Consider the following 22122-nt stretch of genomic DNA (forward strand, 5'->3'; position numbering starts at 1 on the left):
TTCATCTAACACGGCTCTTCAAGGAGATTATTGTGTTATGTGGATTACACGCTCCCTGCTGGGTAATCTGTTGTGAGAGGGCTACTGGGGTCACATGGACAGACACACAGAGGGCTACTGGGGTCACATGGACAGACACACAGAGGGACACAAAAGACAGACAGACATACTGTAATGTAGTGGCAGTGGAAGTAAGTGCCGAAGGAAGTGGAGTAACAGGACAACAGGGAGATTTCACATGGCAATGGCGCCCTCTAGTGACCACAGGGGATAATGTCCGTCAGTACCATCATCCAAAAACTACTGCAGGGTTCCCCCAAATAGTTTTCCCCAAGGGCCGAATTATGTCTAGGGTACCAAGCTGAGGGCCACAACATTGCAGGGGGCCACGGTGGCGTTCCCGCTACTCCAGCGACAGTTCGGATATGGTCGTTGTCGGATGAAAATCTCGTATGTCCAAAACCGTTAGTTTTGAATTTATATATTTTTAAATTATTTAAACTAGTGAAAACAGCCGATCTACAAGCACACAACGCCTCGCGGTGCGAGGCGTTGTGTGCTTGTAGATCTGCTGTTTTCACTACTTTTGTGCGACGGCCTTGTATGATTTGCTTAAGAACGTACAAATTTGGAGATACAAGATTTCCAGTCAACAACGACGATATACTAGTGTTGTTGCTGCTCCTATACCACCATTAATACTGGGGTTGGTGTGGGCCAGACAGTAGCCCCCCGCGGGCCGCCTATTGGGGAACCCTGAACTACTGCCTTGCTTTTATTATTTATTTGTGTTTCTTACAACCTGGTAGGAAGGTGCTTTATTAGATTTTCTTTCATGAAACGTGCCCCAGTGTTCTCAAACTATTCAGGCCGCCCCTAAATAATAATCATATTTGAACGGGGGACCCCCCCACCCAGACAAGCACTTGGATTTGTAGGAGTTAAGGCAGGTTCCACAGATAAATATTGTGAAATAACCGGTCTGCAAGCTCACAGCGCCTCGCGATTGGATATTTTCAAAATGTTTTCCTCTTTCTTAGGTAACAGGCTGGACTCGAGGCCAAAGCAGTTGTGCACACACACAAATGTACACGCACACACAGGTGTTCCCCAACCAGCCCTCATGTGTCTCAGTCTTTGCTATAACAATAAAATGTTTCAATTTACAAATTCAGTTTGCAGATTACATGGCAAGCATCTCTCTCTCTCTCTCTCTCTCTCTCTCTCTCTCTCTCTCTCTCTCTCTCTCTCTCTCTCTCTCTCTCTCTCTCTCTCTCTCTCTCTCTCTCTCTCTCTCTCTCTCTCTCTCTCTCTCTCTCTCTCTCTCTCTCTCTCTCTCTCTCTCTCTCTCTCTCTCTCTCTCTCTCTCTCTCTCTCTCTCTCTCTCTACACACGCACATAAACATACACCCACTAATAGTGTATGTGTGCCTGTCTTTTGTGTAAGGACATCGGCAAGTGGCAACTATGGAAATCTTTTAAGTCACTATTTTGTGAAATAGAATATAGAATAAATGGTTGTGGATTGTCTAATGCTATGTAGATCGTTTATGTTCACCATGCGACACCCTCGCGCGTCAAAGTCTAAAATAGAGCTTAACCCGCTATCAAGACCAGAGGCCGATTCTAAATCCAAACAGTTTTCGGATGTATGTTTCTATATCAGTGGTGCTCAAATGTTCCAGGGACCCCCAGAAGCAAAAGAGTTGCACACAATATCTCTCAAAGAAACAGATCTACAAGCTCATAGCGCAGCACTAAATGCTTTTTTAGCTCAAATCTAAAATGACACTGCTTCATTGCGGTCTTAATTGGTTAAAGGAGTAGTTCACCCCCAAAATGACTTTTTTTCTATTGATTAGTCACGCCATGGAGACTAGAGTTCAATAATATTTTTTGGGTTTTTGTCACATTCCTAAGACAAAAATTTGATTTGAGTAAATTTACCATTGATTCCGGAAACGGGTCCCCATCCGGAACGAATGGGGGTAAATTTATTGTTATCACATTTTTGTCTTAGGAATGCGACAAAAAACGAAAAATATTATTGAACTCCAGTCTCCATGGCGTGACTAATCAATAGGGAAAAAAAGTCATTTTGGGGGTGAACTACTCCTTTAATAGTGTGGTTGCTTAACCCTGGTAATTGACATTATCAAAACGAAGCAGATAAAAGCGCTAAAAAATAAAAAGATACATTTTGAGGCTTCTTTAGGACCTAACGATGGATTTTAGCCGTTGGGTACCAAACTTTATTTTGAAAGTTACCCACAGAATTATGCATTTCAAGTTGGGCTCCCATCGACTTTCTATACAGGAGGAAAATACCCAGAAAAAGAATCTGCTTTAAGTAGGATTTGAGGGGTTTAACTAGGGGTTTGTCATGATTCTGAATCCATTGCAAGCATTTGTTTTGCAGAAAAAACTTTCCTTGGGCTAGAAATGGCCACCAAAAACACCCACAAAACAGTGAAAAGTGATGACTCATCACTAAACCATCGTTTTGTGGGGCCATTTCTAGCCCCAGGAAAGATTTTTTGTGCAAAACAAATGCTTGCAATGGCTAAAATCCATCGTTAGGTCCTAAAGAAGCCTCAAAAAAGGTTTGGCGCTTTTATCCGCTTCGTTTCGATCATTTTGTTAAGCCAAGGGCTTAACACATGTTCATTAGAAAGGTGCCAGGACTTGCTGTGTAATGAGGGACCAGCCATGAGTTACAAATGAATCACGAGTGATTGAGTGAGTCGATATTACTGGAAAATTCCAGTGTACAGCAGGGGTCATCATGCTGGCTTGTGTGTCCATTGTACTGTATGTCCATTTTTACCACCAACATACAAAATGATATTAATAATATTACCAGAAACACATAAAGAGCTAGCCCCGAATGACCATAACAGGTCTGCAACTCTGAGAGAGTACAAATGGAACCAAATGGACCCGTAAAGGGGGCCCTTAATAAAACATTTGAGAACCACTGGCACTAGTGAACTCCTAATATGCCATAGTGTTGTAGTAAATCAGCCATAGATATTCTGAAGAAAACCTGGAGACTTGACATTCAGTAATTGGGTCTTAAGTTATGATAAAAATAAGAACATTATAATGGTGTAAAAAATGTAATAAAAGATTTGCCACAGACAATACCAAGTTTTTGCCACGGACAAATCTCGCGAGTGCTGTGCATGAGGTTGCTAACCTCATACACCCACGCCAGGCTCTTCCTGGTGGTCATCTGTCTCTCCAGCGTCACCGACCTTCCTCGGTTTCCATCCAGACTTTCCTGGAAGTCACTGGTTGCCCAGAGTTCTATGATTATAATTACATCTAACGATGCTTCTCCTCTATTCACGTTTGGTGAATGTAGCCTTGGCCAGGAAAATTTGAATCGAAATTTAAATTTAGTGTGAAATTATCCTCCGTCATGCTACTGGAATCAATTCAACTTTTTATTTGCCAAGCTGCGTACCATTTAAACCCTTTGTAATTGGTAAAAGTAACAAACCTGGAAATAACGTACTTGACACAGTCTTTTTTTCACACTCTACCAAATCTCTTTGCTAAAAAATAGCTATCTACAAGCTCACAACTGCCCCAAGAAATGTTCATATCGTCCCACAGGGGTGAGATGCCGTGGGCTCGGTTGGGCTCAGCGAGCCCACACTTATTATCAAGCTGTAGGCACGCGCGCCCGACATGCACGCACGAGCGTGCACGCACGTCGTCAAGTTGTGTGACGGCTCGACGGCTTGGTCAACACTTCAATCCCCTACCTGTCTGCTTTGCATAACAATACTCTGGTAGGCAGGCTCATTTACACTTGTATATGCGGCCAGCATATAGCCTACGCTCGCCTAGCATTCTTTGCAGACTTTTAGCTCCTTTCGGAACCTCTCCCTCCACTATGCAGCTCCTCACTCTTCATATCATGAGTTTAATTTGAACACTCATTTTGTCAGAGCTGCATAGCGGAGGGACTCGTCACTCGGGAGAGGTTCCGAAAGGAGCTAGCAGACTTTACTGTGTGTGGGTGAGTCTATAAAGTCTATGTAAAGTTATTGTATATAAAACCTAAAGGAAAATACATTAATTGAAACTAAAATAAAAACAACAAATTAACAATGTAACTAAATAAGAAATATAATTAGATTAAAATTGTTGTGTTATACAGTATTAGCACCAAGCGCTGGCATGCGTGCACACATGCGCGTGCACGTGCGCGTGCATGTGACGTCATGAATTTAGAGGGGAACCACTTCTAAAATCCATATCACATCACTGTCGTCCCATCCCTACCCCTGAGGTAACAGTGATCGCACATATTCAGCCTACCTGTCATGGAGTTCTCCGAGGTGCTGAGCTGCTCCCTCAGCTTGTCCACGTCGTCGGGGTGGACCTGCTCGTACAGCGTGCTGCCGAACCACTCGTTCTGGGGGTGGTTGAGCACCGGCGTCACGGAGTCCGACACGTAGATGACCCGACCCGTCTCCGCCGCCACCACGAACAGGAAGCCGTCCGCCGCCTCCAGGATGAGGTGCTTCAGTTCCTAACGGCGAACAGAGGGACAGGAATGGTCACGCGTGTAGTAGGGCATTCATTAAATATTCGAATATTCGAATATTAAAGTCGACATTGTTCACCAAAGTCAAATATTCGCTTATTTTAATTTTTTTATTGTATTATCTTTAAACAATGTATAGTTTATAAAGCTTGGCTAGATAGGAAGTCATAAAAATTAGTTGTCAATGCCCCTGGTGGATGAATTTGTTAATGCTCTATACCAGGGGTTCTCAAACCTTTTTAGGCCGTGACCCCCAAAATAAATATTTGAACTGGGGACCCCCACCCTGACAAGCACTTGGAATTGTAGGTATTACATTTAATGTGACTCGGTTCCGCAGATAAATATTTTGCCCCTGGTGGATGAATATGTTAATGCTCTATATACCAGGGGTTCTCAAACCTTTTTAGGCTGTGACACCCAAAATAAACATATTTGAACTGGGGACCCCCACCCTGACAAGCACTTGGAATTGTAGGTATTACATTTAATGTGACTCGGTTCCACAGATAAATATTGTGAAAATAGCAGATCTACATGCTCACAATGCCTCGAGTTGCGAGGCGTTGTGAGCATGTAGATCGGCTATTTTCACAATGTTCGCCTCTTGCTTGCTTAATATTTGACAGTTTGGACAGTCCTGTCGAATATTCGACAATTAGAATATTTTGAGGTCGAATAATTCGAATACTAAAGATCACTATTCGTGAATGCCCTAGGTTACGCCCAAGGTGGAGGGGCCTTAATTGTTTTATACTTTAGCTATTGAAAAATAGCAGATATACAAGCTCTCAGCGCGGCACTCGGTGCCGCGCTGCGAGCTTGTAGATCTGCTATTTTTGAAAAGTCGTGAAAATGTGTTCAAATCTTTGAATATATGTAGCGATACTAGCGAACATTTGTAACTCAAATTTAGCTTCTGGGGGGTCCCTGGAACTAAATGTTTTGAGATGGGGGGGTCCGTGGCCAAATACATATCATTTTGGGGGTCCTTCACATGAAAAAGTTTGAGAACCACTGACATAGAAACATAGGTTTTTCAAAAAACCTTAGAAGGATTTTATAGAATCGGGTCAAAAATATAAGACTTGCACAAATGTTCACGATTTAAAAAAGAAATAGCAGATCTACAAGCTCACAGCGTGGTGTGTGTGTGTGTGTGTGTGTGCGCGCGTGCCTGCACACACACACACACGCACGCACGCACACATGCACGCACGCACAGCGAGAGAGGAAAATCATTAGCGCCCGCTCTCGTGCACATAAAAAAAATCACACCCGTGTGAACTGAGCGGTGGTTTACCCCCCCCCCCTCCCCCCCTGTGTGTGTGTGTGTGTGTGTGTGTGTGTGTGTGTGTGTGCGTGCGTGCGCGTGTGTGCCTGGCCTGGCCTGAAAACAGCGCCCCTCCCTTAACATGTGTGGTTAGAAAAGGTACTACACCACAGGCTTGAGGCTACATACGGACGCACCCACCCACGGACGCACCCACCCACACACACGTACCTCTACACACACGGCCACGTATAGGAGCGGCGTGACCACCGCTCAAAAACGAATGTAATATTGGCTATGTATCGGGGATGGATCCTGGTGAAATATCTGGCAGTGTGCGACCCCTTGTCGGTGATCTGTCGGTGATCAATCTCGTCGGCGAAAACCACAACGAGACGATTTCAAGAAAGTCACTCGTGCAGTGTGAAATACTCTAATGATCTGATGACTCGCCGACCACGCAAAATCGTACAGTTTGTTCGAGCCCTTAGAGGACATCTTTAGAATTGGCCTCATGTCTTAATGGGATAAACAGGAATCCATCACGCTCTAATGCTGGAGATGCCTCCATCTCTCTGACAGAAACCTGTTCGGTGAGGAAGGAAGGCTTGTAGGCCCCGTCGGTGGACGTGTTGCCCGTCCCCCTCATGGACTTCATGTGGGACACGGCCATGCGCAGGATGGTCAGCTTGTCGGGCTTGCGCGCCAGGGCGCTGCAGGTGGGCACCATGTCGGACAGCTCTGTGATGTACTGGGTCATCTTGTTGCGTCGACGTCGCTCGATCTCGCTGTGGTTCTCTCTGGAACAGAGAGGAAGAGTTAAGATACCCAGAAGAGGGCTGTAGCAGCCCTACCCCCCCAGTCGGCAGACAGGGGGAGCCACTGTGCAGCCACTGCCTACTACTGTGTTCAGGGACGTGCTGGCCATTGGGAAAAGCGGGACAACTCCCGAACGGCCGGTTCATTCCCGGCCAGTCCAGGCCGGCAATTAGGAAAACATTTAAATGTCGGTCTTTGTTCCATTTTGGGGGCTGTGCAGCCAACAAAGTAAATCGTCACTGTCGGGCAGAAACCTCGTATCTCCAAGTTTAAAATGTATACATTTTTTCGCAAAGCAAAGCCCTGCTTCATCATACAAGGCCGTTGCACAAAAGTAGTGAAAACAGCAGATCTACAAGCACACAACGCCTCGCGGTGTGAGGCGTTGTGTGCTTTAGTGTCACAACAGGGTGATTTAACAAAGGGACGAGCCTCTATCTAAGCATATCAATAATACACCATTGTCTGACCTGTTAACTCCTGTAGAGTAGGTGTTAAACGACGCACGCGTGACGTCATTAAAATTCCGTCCCCCTAAACATTGAATCAGCAATGCAACACTGATCATGTGCCTTTCTGATGTTTTGAACAGGCCGTTATCGTTTGTTTTTAACTATCCCTTGAACACAGCAATACACCCAGTGCCACCTGCCTGAATAGTATGGGTTTGTTCTTTTTTTTTGTATTATTTGCTTCAACACTGTTTACTGTAACATTCTTTTTGGGGGCATTTTTTTTGCATGGTGGAACATGTTGACAATAGTATTGACTGAATGGCATACATACTGTTTCTCAAACTCTGCTTGGCATCTGTTTATGGCAATACACAGCATAATGTCCATAAGTGAATAGTACATAAAACACTATGAGGGTGTGTAATGTTTAGAGGTTTGTTTCCGGCTTTCACGAGCAAGGTTTTCTCGGAGGGTATAAAGTGGTTATACATCAAAAGACAAGTTTGCAGTCAGCAAACCTGCTGTAGTGAAACGCCACTGCAAAGGGGCCATTTGTTTGCAGGAGGAACAATGGAGGGTTAGGGTTAAGTAATACACCAAACTTCCTTTAACATCTTTTATTGCACTTATTGTGGGGGAAGGTCATTAATAACTCTAATGAAATAATCTATTTTGTAATCTTTAGCAATAGGCTGTATGCATATACGCCATGTTGTTCTACTTCCGGGTCTCTTTCAACTTCCTTCACAGGTGTTACTGATGATACTTATGAAGACTCTGTTTGATTTATTGTATAGTGGTTCTTTAATTTCAAGGACCGCCATAACTCTGTACAAATGGAATCAACAAAGGGAATCAAATGGACCCGCATTTGTACACTCTCAGAGTTACACACCTGTACGGGGACATTCGGAACCCACACAAGGACACTTTGAGACCCACTGGTGTAGCGGAGTGTTTCCAGTGAGCCAACACGCACAATGTCAGCACCCTGACTCTGTTTGACCAGAATGGAACAGACCCTTCATTAGTATCATCGGTAACACCTGTGAAGGAAGTCGAAAGAGGCCCGGAAGTAGAACAATATGGTGTATATGCATATAGCCTATTGAATAAGTTGTTTAGTGATGTATCATATGGAAAATGTTAAGTGTTGAGAAGGAGCGGAGTACATGTCTGGTTGATTATCAAAAAAAAAACATGCTGTGGAAGGGAATTACCCGAATATAAAATGTATTTAGCATATTAATTCTATCTAGATGATTTAATACTGAATTATTTGTACACTGTTTACCTTTTCCAATCATGCGTTCTTGATCAAATTTTGTATGCATTTGGATTTTGACTCATTAAGCCACGTTAAAAGAAGTATTTCACTTTATATTACACTTTTGGGATCATTTTAACTTCTCAGGCTTTTGTGCTTGATTGAATATCTACCTACCTACCTATATTCATTTGATCTGAATCGCCCCATTGTAACTTCAAACTCCATTTTAGCATAAAACCCGTCCTTGGTTCAGGTGGCTGATGTTGTCCTTCTAATGCGTGGGGGTTTTCAATTAGTTGTATAAATTATTTAGATCTTTATTTTTTACAAAATAAATGAAAGAAGTTATTGAGAAAAACACAGTCCCCTCACGCATTAGAAGGACAATATCAGTCAAGTAGAAATGTGGGTTTTAAATAAGTCTAAATGAATATAAAATATGTAAATATTGAATCAAGCAATTTAAAAACTGTCTGGGGTGCAACACAAAAGCCTGAGTAGATGTTAAAGCTATACTCTGTAAGTTGCTCAATAGTGGTCAGTAGCGGTATAGCAAACCGCGGTTGCGTCTGATTTTTTCGGCCGTTTTTCGACGCGGAACGCCTGCCCTGCACCTTGCCGAGACGACTCTTTAGAGGGGGTCTCGCACCCCTCTCCGACCAGGCATTCTCCTACACCAGACCAGAGTAATGCTGTTAATGCTGTTGTTATGTTGAGGCAAGCTACTTCCTGAGAAGACAGCAAGACGTGCTGTGATTGGCAGGCAGTGTATGATCCGCGCTGTGATTGGCCGGTAGTGTATGATGACATAATTTTGTCGCGAAATCTGGTCCCCGGCCAGGATCATAGAAAACATATTTACAGAAGGCTTTATGGGCTGAAATTCACGGAGTGGGTCTTCTAAAACTTTAGTGATTTAATAGTTAGATCAAATTTAAGATTTGTTTAATTGAAAAAGTTGCATAGTATAACTTTAAAATGATCCCAAAAGTGTTATACAAAGTGAAATACTTCTTTTAACGTTGCTTAATGAGTCAAAATCCCAATAGATACATCTGAAAATGTGATCAAGAACGCATGATTGGAAAAGATAACCAGAAGTTAAAACGACCCCAGAAGTGTTTTAAAGTGCCTTTAAGCTGAAGTGAAAAAAAGGAGTTTTCATATTCACCTGCTCATAGATAGACAATACCACCTGCTTTAGTATGTCCTGTTGTCTATGCTCAAATTGAACTTGACCAAGAGCCTAACCTTTTAACTGTTTCTTCCCACTTTATAGTCGTTCTGACAATTCCCCAGTTCCCCTTGTACCGTAGTCCCTTGTCGCTACTGACCCCTACTTGTTGGTTTAGTAGGGAGGGTTTCACTGGAGGAGGTAACGGATGGGTCGATACGAGTAAATCACAATTCAATACTGTGGCAATATTTGGCCTTTGTATGGCAATATCACGATACGTGATATTTATGTTATTAGATCTATTGCAAGAAATGGAATCTACGATACATCACACGGAGAACAGATGTGTGGTGTCAGGTCCATGGAAAAGATATCAAGGATTGCAATCTCCGCCAAGCGGCAGCAAGCTGTTGTGCGGACCAAGGTTGGCTGTACTAGGGAATGTCTGTTATCCATCTTTTATCCTCTTTATGTGATGGTCTCGTGCATTGGTCTTGCTCCACGAGTTTGAACACTGGTGATCCGTAATATAGAGCATATCGTATAGGCTGTATTGATAGCGTGTCGCAAGTGGTAGAACGATATATTGCAGTATTGTTGTTTTTATCACACCCAGGAGGGACACACTATTCTTAATACAGCTTCCAGGCACCCTGACCAACCAGTAGGCCCGCAAACATGGACCCCCGGGCCTGGCCAAGTCAGGGGCACATACAGTAAAAGAGTGTTTACTGACATACAGTAAGAGTGACTTAACTTTTACATCCTTTAAATATAAACTCAAAATGATCACGGACAAGTAAACCGGTCGACATTTTTAATTAGGCTAAGTTTTGTTTCCTTTATGTGTGTGTGTGTGTGTGTGTGTGTGTGTGTGTGTGTGTGTGTGTGTGTGTGTGTGTGTGTGTGTGTGTGTGTGTGTGTGTGCGCATTGTACAGGGTTCCCACACATCTTTACCAATTAATTTCCAAAACCTTTCCAGAATATTTAACCCAATTTCGCGAGGCGTTGTGAGCATGTAGATCTGCTATTTTCACAATTTCTTCCTCTAATATTTGACAATTTGGCCAATGTTTAATTTGTCATTTCAGAGGTATTAACAAAACCAATAACCAAAGACAATATGCATAGCTATTTTTTCCAGGACAATTCCCAAACCTTTCCAGTACTGGAAAAATATTTTTCTAATTTCAAGATATTTCCAGGAATTTCATGACCGTGGGAACCCTGATTGTACAAATAAAGTAAAGTAAGCCAGTCCACGGAGGACTTGAAACCCTAGTCTCCATGGTGGTGGGCAGGAACCAGTGTTGTTTTTGACAGCAAGTTTGTATTTAGTTTTAGTCATAGTCTTTTGAATAAAATGTATTTTAGTTTTAGTCATAATTTAGCCACCCAAACAGTTTTAGTTTTAGTCTAATTTTAGTCGACTAAATATCATACGATTTTAGTCGACTAAATCCACTGTTGATTTAGTCAACTGTAATTGTATTTTGGCAGACCTTGATGGCATCGTAATGACTGATTTTACACTCGGTTGCGTGCTGCGACGCGTTGTGAGCTTGTAGATCGGCTATTTTCAGAATGCAACACCTGAGAGCAACCAAACATAAAATGACTCTCTTCTCCACTATTGGAATATGTTTTAGTCTAGTTTTTTTTATTTTTTGACGAAATTGTCATTAAATGTAATGACAATTTCGTCAGCTTAGTTTTTATTTCGTTTTTATCAGTGAAAAAAACGCAGTCGACAAACATTTTTCGTCATAGTTTTAGTCGACGAAATCAACACTGGCAGGAACTTTACCACTGTGCCATCATAGCGCGCTCCTCCCTCCCCCTTCACATATTATAAATCTGACTATGTCAAGGTTAGAAGTTGTAAGCTGTGTAGTGTTTGCAGGCATAGCGGTCTGTAGAGACTTAGAAGATAAGTCCCTGAGCCAATGGGAAATCCTCCATGACCCCTGCTGGCTAGGCCTACCTGGCATATCTCTCCTTTTCCCCACCAGGAACCTGATCATCATCATACCTGCGGAGCAGAGAAAGAGCAGCATGTAACACACAACATGTAGACCAAATGCACTGTGTTAGCATTAATACCTTAATTCCTTGAGTCCAATGATCCTGACAAACTAACACGGTGATGGTGAATGGTGGTAGCAACATGCAATGAACTCAAAGCTGGAGAAAACTATAAGGTGACTCGGGTGGGTGAAGGACATGGGATAGTCGGACAGAAAAGGTGGTGTGTGTTTGGCTGGGTTATTGCTTTGTTATTGCTTTGTCTTTGTACTCAGAGCTATTGATTCTGTGCCAAAAAGATTTACCATGAAACATGGTTGTGTGTACCTGGACCTATGGTACTCAACGCTCTTTCATCTTAACATGCAGTGTGAGGGAAATGAAGAGAAACACTTAAATAATTAATCAGCATGTGCAATATTGTTCTGCAGCTAGAAAGCATGAACCAAGGTTGGTGATCTCACATTGAAATACGCTATGGAAATTTGTCATCTACAATGGAGAGAACCTGGTGTGTGGAGTCATGTTTAAGACATTCAAATTGACTTCACAGATTATGGCAGTGCAGTGTATTCCAATTAGGGGTGAAATAACAAATGTATGAAATGTCATTTGAGCAACCGAATAATCCACTTTAGCGATGCATAGCGCTAAAAAAAGTATTATGTGCTGTAGATGCACAGGGATCCGCAACCCAGTGTGTGAACAAATACTACTCTATTGGCCAGGATTGTGCCCCTGCAGTTCCTCCTCTCTCCAGCAGAGAGCAGCATTGTCTCTCCATTGCCCCTGCCCAAGTTAGCAGGAAGGCCAGTGTTATGTGTGTTGTCAGCTCATAAGAGTGCCTGTACCTCCACTATCAGAGAGCATGAGCAGACAGGAAGACAACAGAACATATGTTGAAGAAAACAAAGTATGGATGAAAGGCCCAGGATGGAATGAGAGACAGATCGACCTGCCTGGAGCTGTGTTGGGACAAAATGGCAAGAAATAACGTATGGCAAAGTAAAAAATAAACAAATCAATAAACAGGTATGAATATAAAATTAAGTTATAACTTGTGAGCTTGAGGCGAAACATCAAATGATTCAAATCATGTGGCACACACAGTAAATGGCACAAACATAAAAGTTCCACGTGGTTATGGTGTAATAATAACTGGATATGAAGCAGGCCCGGTCTCCTTTGTTTTTCTCACCTTGAAAATTTGCTAGGTCCCTCTCCGTCCTCGTCATCAAAGTCCATTCTGAGGAGAGCAAAACAGAGGAAACCGCAGTTACTTAGTTACCCTTTGCACACAGGACAGTTGCGTTTTTTTGTTTTTTTTTCCGTTTTTTTCGTTTGCTGCATGAATAAAACGCATTGGATTTAGTGTGCAATGCTTTGTGGAATCGGCGCTGCGGATCCCAAAAGGAGTCATAAAAGGAGTGATGAGTTTTTTACCGCATGCAACAAGACGCACGAATCGAACTGGGTTCGATCGAGAAAAAAAACGCACGGCCGCAGCCACTCGCCGCACAGCTAATTTGGATCCGGTGTGCATGAGGTCGTAGAGAATCATTGTTTTCTTTTAAAAAAATGAAAGTGTCCGTTTTATCCGTGCGGATAAACGCGCCTGTGTGCAAAGGGCTTTATACTACTGATGTGAAGATGACTAGTCTGACTCTGACACAGTACCGTGAGTTTCTTTGAAACCACGATCCAGGCAGCTGTGTTGGCACTTTGAGTTCTTTCATGTTGACCATACGAACGCTAACGTCCCATTCTAGGGCGAGCTACTGCTAGAAAATTGCCAACGTGTTGTGTGCTTGTAGATTGGCTATTATCAGCAAAGACACTTGGTGACTTCAGTCGACTAAGTATGTATGATTTAAGGCACACATGGGCAACTGGGGGCCCGGGGACCACATGCGGCCCCTTCCTTTACTTAATACGGTCTACAGGTTAATTTCGGAAAATACTGATGCATTATATTATTGATTTCAGCTGTTACAATTCCAAACATGCAAACATGACCCGCTTAAATTATTTCTATAGTCTATAGTAGTAGCTTAATGCCTAGTACTAGTCTTTTCTATGTCCAAAGTATTTGTTTTTAAGTTCATCAAGTTAACATAAGAACATATAAATGCATTCGAAAAAAAAAAAAAAAAAAAAAAATTCAGGATTCCAATTCGCTAAAAAGAGTTCAGCATTCCAATTAAAAAATAGCCGATCTACAAGCTCAAAACGTGTTGCAGTGTGACACGTTTTGAGCTCGTAGATAGTCTACTTTTGCCATTTTTGACTGTGGCCCTCTGGAGTGAGTGTGAAAATATAGTGGCCCTCTCTCCATCATCAAAGTCCTTTGCACACAGTGTCAGATTTTTCGCACGAAAAAAAACAGGCAATGTTGTCCGAATGTGGAAAAGAATTCGAACCTGGCGTGCATGAGGTCATAGAGACACCACGTGTTCATAATTGTCAATGTGCAAAAAGAAATTGTTAAGTTTCTTGTGTTGCAGAAAGCACAGAACTTGTGCTTACTGACAAATGAACTGATGCATAGGGGTGGGCGATATGGTGATAATTATCGTGGAGATAATGTCTCCACGATATGCCTTTTCAGAGGTATCGTATATATCGTGATACAATTGAGGGAGCCTTGTAAAAAATCCTGTTTAATCGTTAATACAGAGATTCATTGCAGAATTCAATTTAAACCTGCATTTGGGTCTAAATCAGTAGTTCTCAAACTTTAAAATGTCAAGGTCTCCACTTAACTCTGACAGTATACAAATGAAACCAAATGGACCCGTAAGGGTCCATTTGGTTTCATTTGTATACTGTCAGAGTTACATACTTGTAAAGTTCAATTTAGACCTCCCAAAAGGAACCCAGAGAGTCTAGTTTTTGTCAAGTAACTTGAAAAATATCCATAAAGACCAACGTGAAAAAGAATCGTGATACAATCGTGTATCGTGATACAGCTTGGGAAAATATCGTGATATTGTATTTTTCCATATCGCCCACCCCTACCGATGCATCAATTTGTATCTCCGGGACGTGGCATTGAGATGCTCCCTCAAATAGCGCAGATACACTCCTCTCTCAACGTGTCACCCGGAGGGAGACAGCCGATGAGCCATTCCCCTGCTCCGGCTGCCGGGTCTCCCGGATACGCTCGGATCACGTCAGTCAGGGGCGTCACAAGGGGTAGGGAAGTGGGACTGAGTTACCAGGGCCCAAGGTGGAGGGGCCCTAGTAACTTTAGCTATCGGAAAATAGCAGATATATAAGCTCACAGCGCGGCACCGAGTGCCGCGCTGCGAGCTTGTAGATCTGCTATTTTTGAAAAGTCGTGAAAATGTGTGCAAATCTTTGAATAGGCCTATGTATTTTTCAAGCGGACATTTGTAACTTAAATTTTGCTTCCGGGGGGGTCCCTGGAACTAAATATTTTGAGATGGGGGTCCGTGGCCAAATTCATATCATTTTTTTGGGGGGTCCTTCGCATGAAAAAGTTTGAGCATCACTGACATGGAAACATGGGTTTCTTGCACACTTTTTGACAATTTTTCAAAAATAGCAGATCTACAAGCTCGCAGCGCGGCACTCGGTGCCGCGCTGTGAGCTTGTATATCTGCTATTTTTCAATAGTTAACATTCATATTTATAGTGTGTGGAATGAATTCTTCTTGTTTTTTATTAGTATACCCCAGCAGCAGCTTTATTATAATGGACATGGTTTCGACACATGAAATACTAAATAAATTTGACCTTTTGGACGTTTACCTTGCATTATATTTGTGAATAGCCCTGACTTAGTTTAATTATGAGTACCACGTGCCTCTCTGTTGTGATTCCTACCGATTATTGATTATGAATTTAAGAGTTTAAGTAGACCCCTATATTAGAACAGACTCAGACTGATGTATTTATTTGTTTTCACTCCTATGTGAATTATGTTTTTTTGATGTGTATAGAGCAATGAATTATTTAATTGTCTTTGCTTATCATGTACAATGTTGGGTGGGAGTTGTTTGCTACACGGACGGAGGAAGTTGTCGCTCCTACAGGACACTATAAAAGGTGACACTTCCCTAGCCCACAGTAGATACAACGCTGATGAAGGCGTGAAACGCCGAAACGCGTTCGTTGTTACTGGCTGCTATGCAGCATATACCATGCCAACCTTAATGCAAAATAAAAAAGAGCCTTTATAGGACTATTCCGTGAGTGCTGGTGTTCTCTTTGAGAATGTTCCTTGTAAAGTTATGTTTCCCGACCGTGCACCCGGTAAGAAGTTTACTACTATAGAGACGACTTGGAGTCGTGCGCACACCTCTGCTTCAAACATTCATGGGGGGCCCGCAGTGAATCCTTGTACCCAGGGCCCAGAATTTGGTGTGACGCCCCTGCGTCAGTAGTATGTCACAACACTGCGACAGATTGGAATCAACCACCTCTGTCGCAAGGCTCGGTTACGGTGTCATCCTGACGGCCCGAACCCGGTCGACTCGCTGACACATTCAATTTAGGAGCAGTCGTGTTACCAGATGGAGGAAGGAGACAGGGGAAAAAGAAAAAGTAAAACTGTGTATCTCTGATATGGCAGCAGCGCTACTGCTTTTCACAGTGTTAGGAGATAATCCTATGAGGAGGGATAATCCTGTTTTGCAATGGGCAAAAAGTTACAGTGCATGTTAACCATTGTTCTCATTCAGCAGGGCAAATATTCAGAGATCTACAAGCTTTGTGACCTTTTTTTTTTAAGTTGTGAAAATGTGTGCAAATCTTTGAATATATGTATTTTTTAAAGCAAACGTTTGTAACCAAAAGTTTGCTTCGGGGTTGTCCCCGGAACTAAATATTTTGAGATGGGGGTCCGTGGCCAAATACATATCATTTTGGGGGTCCTTCACATGAAAAGGTTTGAGAACCACTGGCATAGTGGTCTCTCAAGAACAGACTAACTGAGCTCCAGTTAAGTGAAAAAGGACTGTTTCTTTGACGATGGCAAGCCAGATTGCTGACATAGAAACATAGGTTTTTCCAAAAAAAAACGTAGAAGGATTCAAAAGACACTTATAGAATCGGGTCAAAATTCAAATTTTCACGATTTTTCAAAAATAGCAGATCTACAAGCTCGCAGCGCTGTGAGCTTGTAGATCTGCTATTTTTCAATAGTTTAAGCATAAAATAATGATACACAATAATGTGTACCCATTCTAAATGGGTTAAAGGAGTAGTTAACGCAAAGACGTACTTATTTCCTATCAATTACACACCCCACGAAGCCTTGAATTCATGGGAGATGTTTTTGTTTTTGTCGCATTCCTAAGCCAATGATTTGATGACCAGGTCATTGGTCAGTAGGAGACTCAGACTCTTTGAGTCTCCTACTGGAGGCAGAGACATTAGCATCTTTCCGCCGGTCATCAATTTATGAGGAAAAAAATCCATGAATTCAAGACTTCGTGGGCTGTGTAATTGGGTGAACTACTCCTTTAAGTTGTTAATGTGTTAACACGATAATGTGGGACGTTGTATGCAAAAAAGGATTTGCATACAACATCCCTCGTGTACCTGCGGTACACTAATATGCTTGGTGTTCAGACACGATACTGTTGAGTTGCCATTGTGGGGGTGCTTCTTGAACATGGCCCACTGATGTGGGAGGCTGAAAGGATCTATTGTGCAGAGAAATATGCTGACTGGTGGTAGTTACCATGACAACCACTCATCCACAATCTCCCCCTTTTCTTGTTCCCTTTTCTTTTATCCTGAAGCACCTTACTCATACGAACGCCACTTTCACTGTTCTGCATTCTGTGTTGCTCCAACTAAACCCTGACTCTGGGATATGACAGCCAGTGATTGTAGTCTCCGTTATCCACCCATATGCTAGTATACAGTGGCAATTACTGTACTATGATGTTAATGCAATGAAGCACAGAATCGTGAGGGGGGGGGGGGGCTGGGTCATAGACAGTTAGACACATGCTGTATTTAGTGGTAAAACAATATAATCATAGATAAATAGTACAGTGACATGTTCATTAATAAACAAAATGGTCCCCCTTCCCCCCCCCCCCCTTTCCTTCCTGCAGTAGCACTCGAGCGGCAAGAACGCCAGCACCCACCGACTCTCGGCTTGTCAGAGTCTTGTATGTATGCATGGTTTGCCTGATGGCTTAACTCTCAAATACCGGGAACGCGCCCGAGTCGCGTTAGATTTGAACCACTTTAACCATTAGTTTATGCTTTAACTATTGAAAAATAGCAGATATACAAGCTCACAGCGCGGCACTGAGTGCCGCGCTGCGAGCTTGTAGATCTGCTGTTTTTGAAAAATCGTGAAAATGTGTGCAAGTCTTGGAATATCTTTGACCCGATCTTTGACCCGACTTCTAAATCCTTCCTCTAAATCAGCTGTTCTCAAACTTTTTCATGTCAAGGACCCCCAAAATCACATTTCTTCGGCCGCAGACCCTTATCTCAAAATATGTTGTTCCAGGGACCCCCCAGAAGCAGAGATTTGAGTTACAAAAGTCTGCTTTGAAAAATATATATTGAAAAACTTGCACACATTTTCACGTTTTTTCAAAAATAGCAGATCTACAAGCTCGCAGCGCTGTGAGCTTGTATATCTGCTATTTTTCAATAGTTTAAGCATTCAATAATTGTAGGCCTAAATGGGTTAACACACCATGGGAGCTAGACTGTCAGTGTGACTGAGCGCTGGAGAGGATTACCGCATTGCTTGTTGTCTGGGGACTCTCTTTATTGAGCACACCAGCAGCCCATATCCATACACACACACACAAACGCTAAATAAATAAAGCAACAATGAAAATAAATAAGACATGTCCCTGTAGCCTCCCTGTGCCAGGTTGATTTGCCATGTTGCCTGGATCCAGGTCTGTATTATTTATTCATGTTTGTGTAGGCCTAATGCCTGGGCATGGAAGTCAATATCCAGTGCGTCTCCTGGAGGATTTAGGCTGGCATGACAATGGCAATTGTCTCCATCAGTATTGCAGAAGATGGTGTATGAGCCCATTCAGGCCTAGAATTATTGAATGCTTTAACCAGTGAAAAATAGCAGATATACAAGCTCGCAGCGCGGCACTCGGTGCCGCGCTGTGAGCTTGTACATCAGCTATTTTTGAAAAAGTCGTGAAAATGTGTGCAAGTCTTTGAATATATGTATTTTCAAAGCGAACGTTTGTAACTCAAATGTTGCTTCTGGGGGGGTCCCTGGAACTAAATATTTTGAGATGGGGGTCCGTAGCCAAATAAATATCATTTTGGGGGTCCTTCACATGAAAAGGTTTGAGAACCACTGACATAGTAGTCGCTCAAGAACAGACTGACTGAGCTCCAGTTAAGTGAAAAGGACATTTTCTTTGACGATGGCCGGCCAGATTGCTGACATATAGAAACATAGGGTTTTTCAAAAAATCTTAGAAGGATTCAAAAGACACTAATAGAATCGGGTCAAAATTCAAATTTTCACGTTTCTTTCAAAAATAGCAGATCTACAAGCTCGCAGCGCGGCACTCGGTGCCGCACTGTGAGCTTGTATATCTGCTATTTTTCAATAGTTAAAGCATAAAATAATGATACACAATAATGTGTACCCCTTCTAAATGGGTTAAAATCCGACCATTTGTTTTTCCTTTTGGAGAACTAGATTGTTCTGAACCTCATATACAGTAGTTTCTGCAGGTCTTTCTGGTTCAACATTGGATCTCCTGTGCTTGTCATTTGGTCCGACAGGCCGTTGTGCACACTGTCATAAGGATTGCTTTGTTCTTGCCAGTGTTGTTTTTGACAACAAATTTTAATTTAGTTCTAGTCATAGTCTTTTTAATAAAATGTTAATTTAGTTTTAGTCATAATTTAGTCACCTGAAACATTAGTTTTAGTCTAATTTTAGTCGACTGAATATCATAAGATTTTAGGCGACTAAATCTACAGTTGATTTAGTCAACTGAAATGTATTTTGGCAGGCCTTGATGACATCGATCGTAATGACCGATTTTACACTTGGTTCTGTGCTGAAAATAGCAGATCTACAAGCTCACAACAGTTTGTAGATCGGCTATTTTCAGAATGCAACACTGGAGAGCAACCAAACATAAAATGACTCTCTTCTCCACTAGTCTCTCCCTAACGTTTTAGTCTAGTTTTTATTTTGTTGACGAAATTGTCTTTATATTTAGTCTTAGTTTTAGTCATCACAGCTTAGTTTTTATTTAGTTTTCGTCAGTGAAAAAAAACGCAGTCGACAAACATTTTTCGTCATAGTTTTAGTCGACGAAATCAACACTGGTTCTTGCCAGCCTAACCTTATAATGAGACAAATGACATCATTCAATTCCACCAAAACATAACAAGAGCATTGCGATCGTTAGACTGTTCATGCAAAGGTCTTACTGCCATCTTTGAGAGATATCTCACTGCCTGTTCCCAGTAGTCTCTAGAAAGCTGTACACATTTCCTAGAAGACCGATTGATCGCAGTGGGGATCTCGTTCTCTTTCTCGCATGAGCCAGTATTTAACCGTACCATAGTGAGACAGTCTCTCATGCATCTCAGAGAACCGGGGATACACAGCAAGCAATCCTAATTATCTGTCTCAGCATTCGTTTTGTGTCCAGTGAGACAGTCACTCGTGCCGATTTAGAAGCGCTGTTATGCAAGTAACCTAAAGTTTCATGGATGGATGGTTCATATACAGATCCTTCTCGAAAAATTGTAATATTGTGTAAAAGTACATTTTCTTGAAACTTTCATATATTCAAGATACATTGGACATTTAGTGAATTATTCGAACCCTTTTTTTGTTAAAATTTTGAATTTTTATGGCATACATCTCATGAATTTCAAAAGTCCATATTTCAAAATATTAAACTATTACACAAAACTACTCAAAACAAGGATTTATAACAGCGAAATGTCAACCTTCTGAAGTCAGAGTTGTTTGAAAACAGTGGGAAGTTTCCGAAGTCAGTTATGATTTGGGGTGCTATGGCATCTGCAATGCTTTTTCACACAATATTCAAATTTTTCGAGAAGGATCTGTATATATGAATACTCACCCGCCTGCCCTCCTCTTGCCCCCTCGGCCTGCCATGGCTGGACCCATCCTCACCTGGCCTGCACCGACCCCTCCAGGCATAGCAACCGCCCCCGGCAACTCGCTGCCCATCTCTGGAAGACATGAAAACAACAGCAGTTGGTTGGTTAGTGCAAAGGCAACCTACGCATGCCTGTTCTTAGACACAAGTGGTGCAACGGTTTGCTACAGCTACCAGGGGCCAGACATACAGAAGAAGTTGAACGTGACAAGAAATGGCTATGATGACTGATGAGGGAGTGTCATCATTCCATGTTGTCATCAAGTCATGTGAAGTACAACACTAAAACAGATACCTTCGATACCTATTTATTTTGAGTAATAATTCAATAACAGCAGTGATGTCATTACGTGCGCATCCCGCTTCAAAAACTCATTCAAGTCACCCAGGGACTCATTCATGTCATGGTCCTGGGGTCCCGGGGATGCGCCTCCATTGGAGTCCATGTTAAAATAATGTACCGCGTCGCGGTAAAAGAAAAAAAAAATCCACAGACACCACCATTGTTCATGGGTGAAAGCATCCTACTTTACCCTACGTTAACACAAATAAAATCCACGTAGAAAGTCTTAAACAGGCGATAGAAACGTCAATGTTTTGATTCCACCGACGTCCGACGCCATTTTGCGCGCGTAAACTTTATATTGAGGACTCATAAAACTTTTCTGGGACCCATTTGAATGACCACCTGTGGGTCCCGGGACCCATTACATTGAAAACCTAGTAACATCACTCTAACAGTGAATTAAAGACCTAGTGAAATGGCTTTTTGGGGGCTTTTTCTTTCTTTCTTTTTCAGTTTGAAACGCAAGTCTGTCTGTTTCTGAACAAATCTGAAGGCCAGCCCTTCAGGCGATGGTACGGCTCACGTGTGCCCAATGTTTGTGTTTGTAGCTTCCATTAGCCTGCAAACGGCAGGCAGAGGGATACAGAATGTACAGAATGTTTGTTACCAAGTTGCTTATTATTCCAACCTATAATGTTTACAGATACATATGTTATTGTGCTCATTAGGTTTACAACGAGTAATACATAGTTTGGACGTCATCTTATGATCTTGAGAATGAGATTCAAAACGGAGTAGCTCTGTAATTAAAATCAGCTGTGTTTGGAGGAATGCGCAGCAATTGGAATCAAACAGGTGAATGTAATCAAGGATCATTTATATTCAATAAGACCTGTCTATGTCATCAAACAGCACGTTTCTGTTCACAGGAAATAATTAAGAATGGGCTATTCAGGGACTTTTGATATAACAATCCATTTTCTATTTTTTGGCATCTAGTGTTAGGAATACCCATATACCGGTAGCTCTAAAAGTGTGAAAAACTTATTTTTCATATCACTAGGTCTTTAAGTCTTTGCTTTTTTGATGACAGATCAAATCTGAGAATCGATAAAAGCTGATCAATG

The 22122-nt window shown here is 42.1% G+C and overlaps 1 protein-coding gene across 2 annotated transcripts in view; it reads right to left on the bottom strand.

Annotated features, from left to right (window-relative positions):
- arnt2 (aryl-hydrocarbon receptor nuclear translocator 2) overlaps window positions 1-22122 on the bottom strand; it is a 136450-nt gene that overhangs the window by 99819 nt on the left and 14509 nt on the right. Inside the window, exons 2-5 of one of the 2 annotated variants that reach the window (XM_080729881.1) lie at window positions 20671-20782; window positions 12780-12827; window positions 6421-6622; window positions 4333-4546 (exon numbers count right to left, since the gene is read on the bottom strand). In XM_080729881.1, the coding sequence (XP_080586007.1) occupies window positions 4333-4546; window positions 6421-6622; window positions 12780-12827; window positions 20671-20782 (576 nt within the window). Of the gene's footprint in view, window positions 1-4332; window positions 4547-6420; window positions 6635-12779; window positions 12828-20670; window positions 20783-22122 lie in introns of both variants that reach the window. The other variant, XM_080729880.1, reaches the window with a different exon arrangement.

Source organism: Nannobrachium achirus (genome assembly GCF_963921795.1).
Source record: "Nannobrachium achirus genome assembly, chromosome: 7".
Taxonomy (NCBI): Eukaryota; Metazoa; Chordata; class Actinopteri; order Myctophiformes; family Myctophidae; genus Nannobrachium; species Nannobrachium achirus.